Genomic DNA, 17,485 nt, shown 5'->3' with positions numbered 1-17,485 from the left:
TCAAGGCTGTATCCCCACTTTGAACTTTAGGGTATAAGTGTGGGGGCCTGCATGAGGACTTCTAAGCTTAACTACCAGCTTAGTTCTGGTCCGCTGCCACCATTCCCTTCCCTGGGAAGCTTTTAGAAACCTTTCACCAATTCCCTGGTGAATACAGATCCAAACCTCTTGGATCTTAAAACAAGGAAAAATCAATCAGGTTCTTAAAAAGAAGGCTTTTAATTAAAGAAAAAGGTAAAAATCATCTCTGTAAATCAGTATGGAAAATAGCTTTACAGGGTAATCAAACTTAAAGAGCTCAGAGGACCCCCCGCTGTCTTAGGTTCAAAGTACACCAAACAAAGATAAACACTCTAGTAAAAGGTACATTTACAAGTTGAGAAAACAAAGTAAAACTAAGACGCCTTGCCTGGCTTTTTACTTACAAGTTTGAAATATGAGAGACTTGTTTAGAAAGATGTGGAGAACCTGGATTGATGTCTGGTCCCTCTCAGTCCCAAGAGCGAACAACCCCTTAAACAAAAAGCACAAACAAAAGCCTTCACCCCCCCCCCAGATTTGAAAGTATCTTGTCCCCTTATTGGTTCTTTGGGTCAGGTGTCAGCCAGGTTACCCGAGCTTCTTAACCCTTTACAGGTAAAAGGATTTTGGAGTCTCTGGCCAGGAGGAATTTTATAGTACTGTACACAGGAGAGCTGTTACCCTTCCCTTTATAGTTATGACAATGCAATTTTCAAAAGTTATACCATCAACTCTTCTTGTAGGGTTCAAATGAGATTTCTTGAATAATGATGTAAAGTTTTTTAGGAAGTCAGGCAAGCACAATTAATGCTTAAATAACGTTACTTCTGTTAAAGTATTTTAAACTACACCTCTACCTCGATATAACACTGTCCTCGGAAGCCAAAAAAAAATCTTACCGCATTATAGGTGCAACCGCGTTATATCGAACTTGCTTTGATCCGGCGGAGTGCACAGCCCCGCCCTCGAAGCACTGCTTTACCACGTTATATCAGAATGTGTGTTATATCGGGTCACGTTATATCAGGGTAGAGGTGTACTATGTACAGTGCCTTACAGACTTATGCACTTCAGACTAAGATTATCTCTGTGCATCCTTTTGCTACCGGCAGTAGTTAATTAGGTGCTTAGCTGTTGCTTTGGGGAAAATTCTAAAATGCGCAATATGCACAAACTGAAAAATAAATATTTTTCTCTACTCTTTCACTTAAAGCAATCTTAGACATTACTTGTTTTTACTGTCTAGTGTAACAAAGTGAAGTGCAATTTTTAAGTTGGTTTCTCTTTGCAATAGTGTTAAATGTGTAAGTTCCAAAATGGGAAACATGAATTTATACTGATTAATCCCCAATATGTTACAACATTTACAAGCAGTTCTTTAAACTTCCAAAGTCATCCCCTATTTTATGTACTATAAAATAAACACTGACAAATATTGATGTTTCCTTTAATTTCAGCTCTTAAGAAAAGAAAGAACCAACCCAACCTCACTGTGTCTGTTTATATTCTTTAGAAAACAGATCATAAGTTTGCAAAATTACAGAAGAATGGCTGGTTTATATTGAATTTTCTTTACTATATTATCATGTACTAAATACACTCATAGGATTGTATGGCTGAAAACCTCCGGCATCTCTTAAGCCATTCAAGTGATCTAAAACACAAATGCTTACAATTAGAAATTCCGTAACACATACCTGCTGAATTTCTGCTTTGATTGCAACTAAATGAGGGGTCATTTGCTCTTCCAGAAAAGTTATCCTACAACAGACAGCAAGACACATTAGACCTATTATAATAGTTCTGGACCAAGCAAAAAAAAAAAAAAACTTCATTTGCAAATGCATCTATCAATGAGGAGGTTACACCAAGAATAAATATTATAAATGTTCTTTTGTTTAACAAAATCATGTTTCGAGTCAAAATGTTCTGCATTAATATATGCTAAACCTATTAACATCTCTTTTAAAATCTTTATCTTCTACAGTTGCTAAATGATTAAACTGAGCAACATTTTACTTTTCACGCACTTCCAGGACACAATGTATACCACCCGAATTTTGGGGGCTGCCAAAATGCATATTTATTTTTAACATGTCCCTTTAACACAGGAATACTGTCAATTCCCCGGAACAAATGCTACAATTCTTTTTTTTTTTTTTAAATGGGCCTTTACTCTTTTTTTGATGCACAAAATTCTGAAAGTTGTTTGGGTTTTCTTTTTTTCTTAAATGAACTGGAAGGAAGTTCTTACTTTTACTCTTTAGACAGATTAGGAACGTTATGCTTGATCTTCTCTGGTTCTGCTGGAGATCATCATGGAAGTATGTTTATTGTGAGCTTTAACAATTTAATTGAAACAGCAGAGCTGTTGAACATTTAACACATTTTTTAATCCAAAAAAATTTTTTGCTAAAACAAACCAGCTAACCAAAAATCCAATTAATCCTTTAACATTCACTCTTGATTTCTGTGATATCAATCACTGGCTGTACCTCCACTGAGAATTCTCTAATTATACCACCTCTTGTCAAGCACGGTGCAGTTCCAACAATGTTAACAGTGGCAGTGATAGAATAGACTATTTGCAGGATTGGAGTTTGTTTGTTTGACAAGGTGGATTGATTTAAGTCAAAGCAATCTAAATTACAGAGTTTAATGATGATTTATATCAGCACGCAGGAAACCTTGATTTAATATTAATCTTGTTTCACCTTTGTATTTTTAGTTATTTTTCTAAAGAAAAATTGATTGGTCAGTAACCATATTAAACGTGTTGACTGGCAACTACATATAGCCTTTACACAAAAATTGGTATTACATCTATACACATTCAATCAATTATATAGCTTAACATACATTTATTCAGAATCTTAGTTTTTATATCATTGTTAGAAAATGGTGAATGATGCATTTCTTGTTTACCTGATTAATTTTTTTATTTATGATTTGCGTTAAGCTGTATTTGGATGGAAACTGGAACTCACAAATGGACAAACAGCATTTTAATTTTTGTATTAAATAAAACTGCCTTAAGTGTGCTGAATACCTAAGAGAAATTATCAAAACATATTTAAAGTTAACTGATTTATTAAAACAAGGAAGTATTAGCTGTAGTTAGTAAACTCAACGGTTTCTGTTCATCATGTCCTTCAAGATTTTAGAACTAACAGATCTCATCATCTCACACCTTGTTTTTATCGATAGATTGAAAAAGGAAAACAAGCTTTTGTCCTTTTTTTCCCTTCAACTCCCAGTTTCTCAAACTAGTCATTGAACTGAACTCGTTGCATAAACTGAAATGAAGAAAATATTTCTGCACTTGCAGAAGAGACTAATGCTGTCAAAAGCTGGTTTAACACTTCACCAGCTTAGAGGTTTGGCCCTCTTTAAAACTTCAGCAGCAAATATGTTCTGCTTAATATATTTTTTATTTAATACAAATTATTTTAGTATATTATAGTAAATTTAGGCCTTAACCCAAGTTACCATAATTTCAATTAAATTTTAAAATCGTTTTTATAAACAAAATTTTTTAAATTAGACTATTTTCAACATCCATTTTATCCTCCCTGCTTTTCTACCATATCATCTAATCCTTCTCAAAGCAGACATACTGCTGACCACTAAAGCAAAACAAATTTAAGATGTAATTGCTACTTTGAATGTCAAATTATTCCTGGGGGAATTCTGCACCACTGCGCAATGCAGAATTTTGCAGAAATTAAAGTTGTGCATGCAGAATTTCCTTCCCCCCCCCCCCCACAGAAATGGGCGGCAGACCTGTTGGCCACCACGAAGTGGACCCAGCAGAGCCCAACTTGCAAAGAGATGACAAGGCCAGGGGGAGTGGGAGGGAACTGGAGGGTTCCCAGCAGCTGCAGTTCCCAGCACACCCTTAAGGAAGGAGGCGGTGGCAGCACACAGGAAACTCCATGCAAGCTTGGGACCCACCAAATAAGCTGTTTCTCCCTCTGGATCCCTGGGGAGGAGGGCGCACGAACCTGCGCTCGGGGGGGTGGAGGTTGGGGGTGAGTGTGTCTGGGCCGGGGGGCCTGCAGCTGGCCTCTGGGGGTTAGGAGACGTGACTGTCTGGGCTGGGGGGGGGGGGGGGGGGGGGGGGGGGGGGGGGGGGGGGGGGGGGGGAAGAGGAGGCAGAGAAACAGGAACTGGGTTGTCGTAGGGTTTCTTTAACTCTCTATTTTTGGGGGAATGTGTGTGTGTGTGTTGTTATAGACATACTTGCTGACAGGTATTTTGAAATAAATTACCAAAATAATTAAAACTGCTGTGATTATATAGTGCTATTTTGACAAATAAAATTTGCAGAATATTAAAATATTGTGCACAGAATTTTTAATGTTTTGGCGCAGAATTCCCCCAGAAGTAGAATGTGTATAGTAGAAGTCAGTTCCTTTGATAACCTTAGCTTTACCCCATTGAACGTATGAATTAATATTTTTCATGTAATCCTGGTTAAAGAGAAGGCTGAATTTTTAAATTTGCATAGAATGCTGTTGCAGAGCCAGCATATGGTAAATTTCATACAATTTTTTTTTTCCACTGAATACAGCAAGTGTTGAACAACACTTCTCATCAGCTGTCTTTAGCTGTTTATATTTTCACCTGTACAATTATTTACAGATCTATAGAGAAAACATTGAAGTAAAATATTGAACAGATCAGTTAAGTGTTTCACTGCAAGCACAAATTTAAGCACGTTAGAACAGCAAGGATATTACATTTCGAGATCGGGGACCTTACTGAACAAAAAAGGAGATTTTCAAAGAGCCAGGTGTGTTGCTTCTAAGGCTCTGAGATTCTTACTTGAATATTTTAAAACATTCAACTTTCTGGCTAAAGTTATGTTCCCAGTATCCTCTGGTAAAACCACATAAAACCATCACATCGTGCCAAAATCAGATTAGGAGAACCATGCTTTGACACCACATCCTTGAACACTCACAGCTCTAAGCTGGAGGAGGTTGAGGGGCATCTTTCTTTTGGGTCTGGACCACTTCCCATGAACATATCTAAATAGGAGTTGTTCCTTCAAGCACAAAAATCCCCAATATTGTTCACATTGGAGTTCTTACAATGGCATACTTTTCAATAAATTATCTGGAAGTTCTCACCAGAGGTACTGCCTGACCACAGAACTGAAATAAATTAACATTTGTAGCCCCTCTAACTGGAAGCTGTACAGACAGGGGACATCAGGAGTGTTTAACCCAAAGCACTAATTTTATGAAGTGAGAAGCGGTGCATTTGTGTAATTCATGAGCTCTGTCTCCCCCTGAGCATCATTCACTAGATTGATAACGTTTTCCTGTCTCCTGAAAAGGGAAAACTGCTCTGATGGCAATGTCAAAGACGAATTATAGAAGAACCATCTGTTGATCTGGAATTAACTCACTTGTCCCGACTGAAAGTTTAGGTAAGATAAAAGATACTATCCTTAAACTGCTCATGAGGCAGATTGTCAGTTTAGAGATTTTATGAGTAGATCATTGAGATAAAAAACCATTTTATTTTTAGTAACCAAGAGCTGCACTCATACCCACCAGGATCTTGTGAGCGCTTCAGAGGCTCACATTACATTACATTACATTGCAGGACAAAACATACTCCTGAACAAAAAGCCAAGTTTGTGTATGAGTCAAGGTCCATGTCAGAAAAGTATCCTCCTTCCCTCTAACCTGAAGATTTGGAGCCAGCAAGGTAGTGCCTTGAAAAGCCCCAGTGTACGGCCAGACAACTCCATGGAGGGTGAGAGGAGGGAAGGAGGATACTTTTCTGACATGAACCTTGACTCATACACGTAACATATGCAACCTCTAACCATGATGTGGGAGATTTCTGCCTTCCACCTTTCTGTCTCGAGGAGATATGAGAGAAGGCAGCCACAACCACTCAAAAGACAGGCACATCTCTCGTTAGAGAGCATGAGAGCCTAGTGTTTCCCAAACTGTGTTCCGCGGAACACTGGTGTTCCGCACGATGTGAATAGGTGTTCCGTGAAAGAATCATAATTTTAAAAAAGGGTCTTTACATTTTTTTTAATTTTAAATTTGGCATATTTGAAGCGTAGTTTACAACTCTTTTTGAATGACTAATTTAACATAAAACTCTTTTTCCGGTTATTGATAGATCTCGTATTGAATATCATGGCGTAAAGAGAACGTGGCACGCAAGCATGTTGACGTCTACCCCTTTTGGGCATGTTTCAGTTAGTGACGTCGTACCCCTTCAGCTCGAGGCTGTGCGAACTGCAGTGGTATGCACACACCATTCTCTTTACGCCATGTTGAATATAACATTCACTCAACACGTTCAAACCTATGGGTCTTTACCGTGTGTGCGATAAGCACAACTAAACTAGCTTCGCTCGAAACAATATAAATATTTGTGACAAACAAAATTTGACAAAAATCAGTATTTCTAATTATTGTTACTAAACCTAATCACCATAGATTTGTGGCTAAAAGAAGGAACTTTGAAACAAAAAGCAAGTTCTTCTGGTACTCCAACTGTGGCCGAAATAAACGAGCAAAATACTGACACACTTCAAAGTGAGGATGAACAATCGCAGTCTTTTGTTGCCGAAAAAACTGTTGGTACTAATGAGTTATCCAAGGTGAAAGAATTTCCACCGAAGTATATCAAAAAACAAGAAGCAGCAGGTGTTAAAATACCAAAACGAAAGTATGATGAAAGTTATTTGTCTTTCGGTTTTATGTGTGTTGGAAATAAAGATGTTCCTGATGCGCAGTGGGTCGTGTGCAACAAAATACTAGCAAACAGTTCATTGGCTCCTGCTAAACTTCGTAGGCATTTGGAAACCAAGCATGCTGAATACAAAGACAAAGATATAAGCTTTTTCAAGAGGAAGTGTGGCTCACTTGGAAATTGTAAACTTTCAATGATTAAAATTGCTAAAACAGACAACAAAAGTGCAACAGAGGCATCTTATTGATTAAGTTACCGTATAGCGCTTGCCGGAGAAGCTCACACTATTGGAGAAATTCTTATCAAGCCTTGCGTGAAAGATATTGTAACGTGCATGTTGAGCGAGGAGTCTGGTAAAAAAATTGATGCTGTACAGTTGTCAAATAATACCATTGCACGCCGTATTAAAGATCTTGCCAATGACATAGAAAAAGAGCTAGTTTGCCGACTGAAAATTTGCCATGAGTATTCATTGCAGCTAGATGAGTCCACTGATGAAGTAGACTTGCTGTGCTACTAGTATTTGTCCGATATAGATTTAATACTATTATTGAAGAGGATCTGCTCTTATGTGAATCTCTGCAAAGCAACACAACTGGAGAAGAAATATTCAACTGTATCAACAATTTTATCGGAAAGCATGAAATTAGTTGGGGAAAATGTATTGATGTATGTACTGACGGTGCTCGGGCAATGATCGGGAAGATGGAAGGAGCTGTAACGCGAATCATAAGTGTGGCACCAGAAAGCACTAAAGCCATTGTGTTCTACACAGACAAGAACTTGCAGTTAAAAAAAATACCAGCCTATCTGAAAATTATGGTCGATGAAGCAGTACAAATTATCAATTTTGTCAAATCTCAACCACTTCAATCCAGGTTATTTAAAATTTTGTGTGAGGAAATGGATAGTCAGCACAAAGCGCTTCTTTTACATATGGAAGTGAGGTGGCTATCCAGAGGAAAAGTGCTTGTGAGGCTCTGAGCTTCGTAGTGAACTACTGGTATTCTTCACTTCAGATAATTCAGGACGAAAATTTAATGACTGTCTGACAAATTCCTCATGGCTAATGAGACTTGCGTATCTTGCGGATATTTTTGCAAAATTAAATTAAATTAATCTGTCGCTGCAAGGAAAGAATGTGACCATTTTTACTACAATGGATAAAATTTCGTCATTAAAAAAGAAACTGGAATTCTGGGCATCTTCTGTAGAACGGAATAACTTCGACTGCTTTCCTACAGTACATGAATTTCTGACTGAAATAAATTCTACAGTCCATGAAGAAGTTTCCAGCACCATTTTACAGCACTAACGTGACTTGCAGGCCTTTTTATTAGAATATTTTCCTACAACTACTGATGATAATGCTTGGGTTCGAAATCCGTTTGTAATTACAGCCAAACCAGTCGGCTTTACTGCGCATGATTATGAAAGCCTAATTGACTTAATTTCTGACTCTGATTTGAAACAAAAGTTTAAGGATCTTCTGCTGAATAATTTCTGGAGCAGCCTAATAGGCGAGTACCCTAATATGACTAAATGTGCAGTTCGAGTGCTCCTTCCTTTTGCTACAACTTATTTGTGAGAGACGGTATTTTCGTATAATACTGCAACGACAACCAAATATAGGAATAGACTTGATGCTGCGCCTGACATGAGGATTCAACTTTCCAGCATTATTCCTAATATTAAGCGAATTTGTGATAGAAAAATGCAGGAAACACCAATCCCATTAAATCCAAATTTGTATTTCTGTTTATAAAAATAGATTTTCCTACTAAAAATCTAATTTGTTTGGTGTTTGGGTATATATAAAAACAGGTTTTTTCAAGTAGAACACTGTATTTAATTTTGACTCTTGCACATGATTTTTGTACTACTTTATACGCGCTTTCCAGTTAGAAATTGTTAGTTCAAGTTATTTTAAATTTGTATTTTTGCTTTGTTTTATAAAATAAAATGTATTTGAGCACAAATAATTTTTTATTTGAAAACCAAACGACTACAAAATAATATGTGTTCCGTAATAGGCTAAAAAGTGTTCCGTGGCCAAAAAAGTTTGGGAAACGTTGCCCTATACTATATAGATTTCACTGGGGAGACTAGGGTTTCTCAAATTGGGGGTCCTGACCCAAAAAGGGAGTTGCAGGGAATTGCAAGGTTATTTGGGGGAGCGGGGGGTGTCATGGTATTGCCACCCTTACTTCTGTGCTGCCTTCAGAGCTGGGCAACTGAAGAGCAGTGGCTGTTGGCTAGGTGCCCAGCTATTAAGGCAGTGCCCCCCCAGCAGCAGCGCAGAAGTAAGGGTGGCAATACTATGCCACCCATAATTCTGCACTGCTTCTTTCAGAGCTGGGCAGCTGAAAAATGGTGGCTGCTGACTAAGGGCACCTTTCTGCAAGCAGCAGTGCAGAAGTAAGGCAATACCATACAATTCCATCCTTACTTCTACTGTGCTGCTGGCAGCAGCTCTGCCTTCAAAGCTGGGCTCCAGGCCAGAAGCCACCGCTCTCCAGATGCCCAGCTCTGAAGGCAGCACCACCACCAGCAGTGCAGAAATAAGGATAGCAGTACCACAACCCCCACCCCCCCAAACACACACACCATAAGCTTGTAACCCCCCAAAAAACTCCTTTGGTCAGGATCCCTACAATTACAAATCTGTGAAATCTCAGATTTAAATAGCTGAAATCATGAAATTTACTATTTTTAAAATCCTATGACTGTGAAACTGACCAAAATGGACTGTGAATTTGGTAGGGCCCTACTCATCACTATGGTGTCCAAGTGCTGTGAGCGAGCATACAGTAAAAATTTGAAAAGACAAAATTCAATGATTGAAGTAATGGACAGTGAGAGAATGAATGACAAAAAAGAAGGTAAGGACTTCTGGGAAAAGTGGGTTTACAACAAAGAAAGAAGACACTTGTGGTGGATGGAAAAAGAGACTGTTCCAAGTACAGAAGTAAACATCCCTGGAGAAAAAGCTGAAAATTAGAAATGAAGGGAACAGTAAACTGGTATTATTGGGAAGGACATCGCAAGAAAGAACAGAGGAACTAAAACAAAAGATTGAGGGAGCAGGATTAGGTAGGTACTTTGCTTATAGACTAAGTCAAGTTGTTAAAGAGACAGAAATCCAACAGAGATCAAGGGGAAGGAACTTGATCTGCTCAGCAGGAACATTTTCTCAGCACTTCTGAGACTAGAAGGATAAGAGTATTTTATTTACACAAGTCATGGCGAACATGGCATAAAGATTAGAAACAGTCTCTCCCTACTAACACACACTTAGGAAATCTAGATAAATACTCTTTTGTTGTTCCATAAAACCTTGGCCTCTAACACAGTCGTCTACCACCAGTCTATCACTCCAATGCAAGGGAAGAGGCATATGGGATCGTGTTTGTCTCTCCCCCGCCAGGGTTTAGGTTAAAAAACAGTTGTGCAGGGCATGCTGAAGTAGAGTGACCAGACAGCAAGCGTGAAAAATCAGGACAGGAGGAGAGAGGTAATAGGAGCCTATATAAGAAAAAACTCCCAATATCGGGACTGTCCCTATAAAATCGGGACATCTGGTCACCCTAAGTGTAACCGGGCCCCAGCCTCCCTTTGCCCCAATTTCATGGTCTCGTACCAGCTGCTGGAAGTCTGGTACGAAGGATGCCATGCGCTCCTGGATCTCGGTGTCCCAGTCCTCATCTCCCATGCTGCAGGCTCTCAATCTGCGCGGAGAGGGCAAGACCTTGTTACTGGCGGCCACGGGAAGCTGCCGCGGCCAGGCAGAGCCGACAAAGTGGCCGCGAGGTCCCTGAGCCGAATCAGGACTGGAAGAGCCTGTAAAGCCCAGACCCTCCAACACCCGCAGCACCGCACGAGTCCCACACCTCCGCCAACCCGGAATTGCCCTTCCCGGCCGCCCACCCACCCCAACAAGCTCTTCTCGCGGAGCCCCATGTTTTCTACTCTCTCCCTCCTGACTTCCCACTAGTTGCTGGCCCGGGCGGGCCGCCGCCCAGCTCCCTTCCGCGGGGCTTCCCACCCAAACGCCGCCCGCTGCCTTAGGCCAGCGCTGCGTCGGGAAGCCATCGACCCCCACCCCGGCGTGGCGGGAGAGCAGGCGGCAGCCGCCCCGCTCCCTCTCACCTCCTCCGCTCCACGCCGCACCAGCCGTCACGCGCCACAAAGGCGGCGCGCGCCCCTACAACGAGGCTTCTTCCACTCAGCAGCCGCAGCACGTGCCGCTACCTACCAACCGCCGCGCAGCGCCCCGTCTTTGTGTCACGTGCCACGCCCACCCACCAATGAGGACGCAGCAGCCGTAGCGCCCTGCGCGCGGAGCGCTGCTAGTGGCTATGAGTCACTCAGCCGTGAGTTTGAGCTTGTGCACGTGGCGCTGGTTCTGTGTTAGTCTGAGGCTGAGCCGCTAGCTGGGGGGCTCTAGGGCTGGTCTAGGGGATCTGTGGCTGTGTCGCTAGGCACAGTGTCTGGCGAGGAACTCGGGGGCGGTGGGTAAGCAGAGCTGTGTGTCGCTGTGTAATGGGCTGCGGGTCACAGTATTGTGTTATTTGTATTAGCATCGAGCTATAGCCCCAGTCAGGGACCAGGACCTCCACTGTTAGGTGCTTTTCAAAGCAGAGAGCAAAGAGAAAGCCCTGCCCCGTATGTCACTGTATTGGTGGTCTGGAGAAGGTAATTGTACAGTTTGCTTTGTGAGAGAGAGGGAGAGACTGTGCAAATACAATGTTTCTGGGTGTATGTGTCTGGGTACAAGAGATTTCTGTCACTAAAAGTAGAAAAGTCACTGCAAATAGCTGTGAATGGGTTACTGTACATAGGTTGTGTGGGCAGGGGAAGAGGGGAGTCATTGTCCAAGGAGCATTATGTGTGACTGTGTCAGTGCACAAGTGGTGGAGGGGATCACTGGTCAGCTCTGTATGTGGTTGTGCTGCAGAGCATGTGCAACATATTGGAAAGATTACTGCAACTATAGACTCTCAAAGCTCTTTGTCACTGTGCAAGGAGTCCTCTGCATCACTGTGCAAGAAGTGGTAGGGAGCTCATAAGGAACTGTAGACCTGATCCACAGAGATACATTGGTGCCTAAACCTCAAACTTAGGCATCTAAACCCCAGTTTTAGGCTCCCCTGCCATCCACAAAACCCCACGAAATCTTATAGGTATCTAAACTCTCTCAGTGCATAAATTTTCAGGGTGAATTTCCCACAGCACCAGTGTTTTTGCTCCTGCCCAAGCCCCAGAGCAATTCACAAATTGGGGGAACATTGGCAGACTAACCCCTGTTTCACATATAGGGTTGATCAGTGAGTCTTCTCTCAGAGACCACCTACCAGATCAAGTCCCATTCAAAATCTGGGGGGAGGTAGCAGAGCTCATGAGATAATTTTTAGCCCAATGGTTAGAGCACTCACCTGGGATGTGCAAGGCCCAGGTTCAGTTCCCTTCTCTGCATAGGATGGAGAAAGAATTTACATGGGTTTCCCACACCTCTTAAGAGAGATGCACTAATCCCTGAGCTATTGGCTGTTCTGATGCAAGGTTACCTCAGTCTCTCCCTAACCAGCAAGCTTCAGAGTCATTTCCCTTTCACTCTTTCTAGCCCAATACCTATTTAAGTATCCACAATGGAACAGTCACTGGGCAAGAGAAAGAGGGGGAATGACTCTATAGCCTGCTGGTTAGGGAACCCTCCTTCGTGGTAGAAGACTCAGAATCCCCTCCCCCTGTTCTAATCACTTTTTTGTTAGTTATCCACAGCTTCAACAAAATATCCCATAGCTGGGTGCTTAGAGTATGCTCCTGAGAGATAGGAGAACTCTGTTTAAATCCTTTCTCCCCATCAGGCAGGAGAAGAATTGAACCTGGGTCTCTGACATCCCATGTGAATGCCCTAACTACTGGGCTAAAGTTAAGAAGATGGGTGCTGCATCCTCCAGCCATTTTGCATCAAGCAAAGCAAGTGCCTTTATACAGCATAAGAATTAACAACAACAAAAACACCTTGGCAAAAGCGTGGTGTTTTGCAACTGACCTTTGAGAAAACATTATCAACCACAGGCAGTAAAAAAGATACTTAGGTACCTAAATCCCAGTTATAGGCTCCACTGGAATCCACAAAACTACTGCTCAGTTGTTGCCTAACCCTAGAGGCGCCTAAACTCACTCAGCACCGACATTTTTACTGTAAAAGTTCTCTAGATATCTACGTTTCTGCATGTGGGCACACACACTGGTTCCTCTCTACAGGCATCCAGATGCCCATCTCCCACGTAAGCCTCCAAGTGATCCACAAACCAAAATATGATCGCCATATTTGGGGTCGGGAAGGAATTTTCCTCCAGGGTAGATTGGCAGAGGCCCTGGAGGTTTTTCGCCTTCCTCCACAGCATGGGGCAGGGGTCGCTTGCTGGACAGGGGTCACTTGCTGGAGGATTCTCTGCGACTTGAAGTCTTTAAATCATGATTTGGGGACTTCAACAGCTGAGTCAAGGGAGAGAATTATTCCAGGAGTGGGTGGGTCAGCTTTTGTGGCCTGCATCATGCGGGAGGTCAGACTAGATGATCATAATGGTCCCTTCTGACCTTAAAGTCTATGAGTCTATGAGTAAGATAGGTTCTCCCACAGGCGCTGACTTTCCAAAGTGCCAGGGGTTGCTTGACCCCCGGCTCTGCTTAGTGTTGCCAGGTGTCCGGTTTCCGACCAGAACGCCCAGTCGAAAAGGGACTCTGGCAGCTCCAGTCAGCACCGTCGATCAGGCCGTTAAAAGTCCAGTCAGCGGTGCTGCGGGTCTAAATCAGGCTAATCCCTACCTGTCCTGGCACCGCACTGCACCCCAGAAGTGGCCAGCAGGTCCGGCTCCTAGGTGGCAGCACCCCAGCCTGAAAGGGGCACCGGGGTCCAGGAGGGACTTAGGCCCAGCGGTAAGTGGGACACCGGCCTGCAGGGGGCATTCCGGAGCTGGAAATGCTAATTCCTTGGATGACCAGCAGGAGGTGCCGCAGGGGTGAGTCCTGCCCCATGACAGAGACCCCCATTCAAATTCTTTTTCCTTCTCCTAAAGAAGGGGATATTGGACTTGGATCTCCCACATTGCAGCTGAGCACTCTACCCACTTATAAAGTAGGCAGCACACCTCCTTCTTGGGCCATTTTTGTGGAGTGAGGAAGGTGCCTGACTTATTCTTACAAGAAATAACTTAGACCAGTGGTTCTCAAACTTTTTTTTCCGCAGACCACTTGAAAATTGCTGAGGGTCTCAGCGGATCACTTAATGATCTTTCCAAATGTTGTTTGTACCATTAGCTAACTATTGTAAAGTGCTTTGGATAAAAGTGCTATATTAAAAAAAACTTAATAACAATTAATGTTTTTGTTCTACAAATAAAAGCACACAACTCATATTTTAGAAAGGTAAGACTACTGATATTAATGCGATGGATGTACCCTCTCTCCCCCGCTGCAGCAGCCCCTGGGCTAGGGCTGGGGCTGGGAGGTGGGAGGGTCTCTCTCCTGCCCCAGCAGCCCCCGAGCTGGGGTTGGGGAAAGTCGCCTCTTTCTTTGGCCGCCACAGCCCTGCATGTCCCAAATTTCCTCCACCCCCTCTTCTCACCCCACTTCCCCCTCCCACCTACCCCCATTTGCCCTCACCTTATATGTGCATCTTCTTCAGGGTCCAGGCACCTAATTAGTGGAGCCAGGTCTGGACGGCTTCACTAATTAGGTGGGTGGCCCTTCATTCTCTCATGTGCAGCCACCCAGGCACGCACCTTAAAGTGAACTGTCTGCGGACCATTTGAATGGAGCTCATTGACCAATGGTGGTCCGTGGACCACAGTTTGAGAACCTCTGACTTAGACACCTAAGCCACCTGACTCCAAGAAAAGGCATTCCCACTAGTGAATCACAAGCATCAGTAGGCACCTCCCTGCAGCCTGGATATCAGCGCTTTTCTCTGTCAGAAGGCTCAGGACACACCACTCTCATGGGCATCTCTCATTGGCTAGTTTAGGCAGATTCCTGACTAGCATGCTTGCTTTGTGGATTTCATTCTAAGTCACCTCTTTCTCACCATTCATTGTCTAGGGAACCTACCTGCCTAATTCAGGCTTTGTGGATTGCAGTGTTGTCCCAGTGATTTTTCTAGGTGCCTAAGTCCATTTGTGGATGCAAGCCTTCAATGTAAACTGGTATAAGGGAGATTGGAAAACGGATGGTTTTGCTCTCGAAGCCTGACTACATTAGAGCACTACACCATTTCAACATCACAGCTAGGCAATTATAGCACCATTTGCTCCTGAAACAGTTCAGTGCATCTGCATGCATTTACTACAACTATCCACTGTAAGCGCCTCAGGTTATCTATTCCACAGTTCTCAACACCACACATCCCTGAAATCTGGGTTTGTAGGAGACCCTAAAAGGTATTGTGGGACCAAAAGAATATTTGAGAAAACTGGGTGTTTATCCCAGAATTGTCTAATAATCATTGCCATTTTATTCAATTATCCCAACGGGATAATAGCTCCTCCTGTATTGCAGAGGAACTAAGCCATCTCTTTGCCATTTTCTGATGGAAAGACTGGTAATGCAGAACTGAATGGCTGTCAAGGCTGATTTCAGAGTAGCAGCCATGTTAGTCTGTATCCGCAAAAAGAACAGGAGTACTTGTGGCACCTTAGAGACTAACAAATTTATTTGAGCATAAGCTTTCGTGGGCTACAGCCCACTTCATCAGATGCATAGAATGGAACATATAGTAAGGACATATAGTAAGTGTGTGTGTGTACACTCACATTCACTCTCTCTCTCTCTCTCTCTCTCTCTCTAGTAGAGGGAGTTCCTGCTGCTGGAGGGCAGTCACTGAAGAAAAGGGGATCTGGCTTCTGCTACCTTGTTCAGAACTGTCTCGGATGCCTGCTCATTATGGACCTTTATTGGATTTTTTCCTGTGCTCATGTCGGGACCATCCTCCAGTGACTAGTGGAACAAGATTGTGCTGAAGTCTAGGGATGAGGGTAAAGAGCAGTAAAACTTATGAATTAACTTTTCTATCTCTGTGAGCTTACTATAGCACCAGACAATGCAGATGAGAGCTCTGCTCACTGAATAATAAAGTGGATATTACTCTATGACAGCTGGTAATTCCAAGCAATTATCATTCAGTGAGATATACTGTATGTTTGAGGTTGAGAAATTCACAATGGCAGCTGGCATGTGGGCAAAGGCATAATGCACCTGAAATTATTGAGGGCTTTTGCAAGCTATATGTCCAGACTGTCCCGGTGCTATATAAGAGATAGCACTGATAGTCCCCTTTTGTGCCTACCCAAGGAAGTAGGCAGAATATGTCAACCAAAAAGGCTGCTAGCCCCGCAGCATCAGTTATGCTATTTCCTGGACATTTATAAAGGCTAGCCAAGCAAAGTACATGTCATATGCATTTTCAGGAAGCCTGTGTTATTCAGGAGTAGACAGACTAGCACACTCTCCCTAGATTGCTCTGTCCCTGCTGTTTCCAGGCTATCTACATCCCTATTTTGCCCTCATTACATTAACAGAGACAAGTCTCACACTTTAACCACTGCTTCAGCAGAAGCCAGATGGTGACTGAGGGTCGTTAATACCAAAACACTCAAGTGTAGATGTGGCTAGAGAGTTCAGCCACCAGACAGGGGACAGGATTTTTCTAAGGATATGTCTAAACTATGGGGACTATAGCTATTTCGGCAAGGCATAACTATGCTGGCATAGCCCCATAGTGTACACAGCCTACTCCAACAGAGGGGTTTTTCCATCACTATAGGAACACCACCTCCCTTAACGACATTAGCTATGTTGACGGAAGCAGTCTTCTGTCAGCATAGCTTCATTTACACTGGGGGGTTATGTCTGCATAGCTAAGTTGTTCGGAGGTGTGCTTTTGTCACATCCCTGACTGCCGTAGCTCTGCCAATATAACTTTCAAGTGTAGACCAAACCTAATACCATTAACCTAATGTAAGCAGTGGAGTTAGAGCACAGGTTCCAGGAGATGTTTTCTGGGAGTGAAGCTTCCTGAAGCTCTAAAATAAGACCTATTCTTGGGTACAGATTTATACTAAATTGTAATTTTTAAAATAATATGGGGCCAGATTATCTTTTATAATCAGCAGTGCTCAAATCCTTAAAAAAAAAATAGAGTGCCTGAACTCCCCAGACCCATCTCCCTGCTTTGGAAGGAGAGATGGCTCCAAACTCTGAGTGGCCCCCCCTGGGCACAGCTACCTGCTCGGGAAGGAGAGATTGATACTGAGTGACCATCTCTTCTGGAGCAGACCTGGAAGTAGAAGACGTGGAGGAAGCAGTTGAGGAAATGCTGCCCTTGCCTCTTCCACCTCTTCTCCTTCAGGAACAGGGAGACAGGTCTATGAATGCTATGCTGCCACTCAAAAAGGTGCTGGAATGCCATTCCAGTGTTCTGGCATGACTCGGTCACTGATTAGCAGGTTGAATAGCACCAATCAAGCAGTGCACAGGAGACAAAATCTGTCCGTAACTGTCCAGCTGGGATATCCACCAGCTGCCCTTAGGCTACTTTGAGGGCATGGCTACACTTGCAAATGTAGAGCGCTTTGAGTTAAACCAGCCTTCGTAGAGCGCAGTAGGGAAAGCGCTGCAATCTGTCCACACTGACAGCTGCAAGCGCACTGGCGTGGCCACATTTGCATCACTT

General features: G+C 43.0%; 1 protein-coding gene across 1 annotated transcript in view; it reads right to left on the bottom strand.

The window, feature by feature from the left end:
* DDX4 (DEAD-box helicase 4) overlaps positions 1–10,966 on the bottom strand; it is a 92,322-nt gene extending 81,356 nt beyond the window's left edge. The window contains exons 1-3 of the mRNA XM_026649248.2: positions 10,900–10,966; positions 10,391–10,478; positions 1,719–1,782 (exon numbers count right to left, since the gene is read on the bottom strand). Coding sequence (XP_026505033.1) covers positions 1,719–1,782; positions 10,391–10,462 — 136 coding nt within the window. The 5' untranslated portion in view covers positions 10,463–10,478; positions 10,900–10,966. The remainder of the gene's footprint in view (positions 1–1,718; positions 1,783–10,390; positions 10,479–10,899) is intronic.
* Between the last annotated feature and the right edge of the window lie 6,519 nt (positions 10,967–17,485).

Source organism: Terrapene carolina, unplaced genomic scaffold (genome assembly GCF_002925995.2).
Source record: "Terrapene carolina triunguis isolate 2854851 unplaced genomic scaffold, T_m_triunguis-2.0 Scaffold69, whole genome shotgun sequence".
Lineage (NCBI taxonomy): Eukaryota > Metazoa > Chordata > Testudines > Emydidae > Terrapene > Terrapene triunguis.
This window is presented reverse-complemented; position numbering and strand designations above follow the sequence as displayed.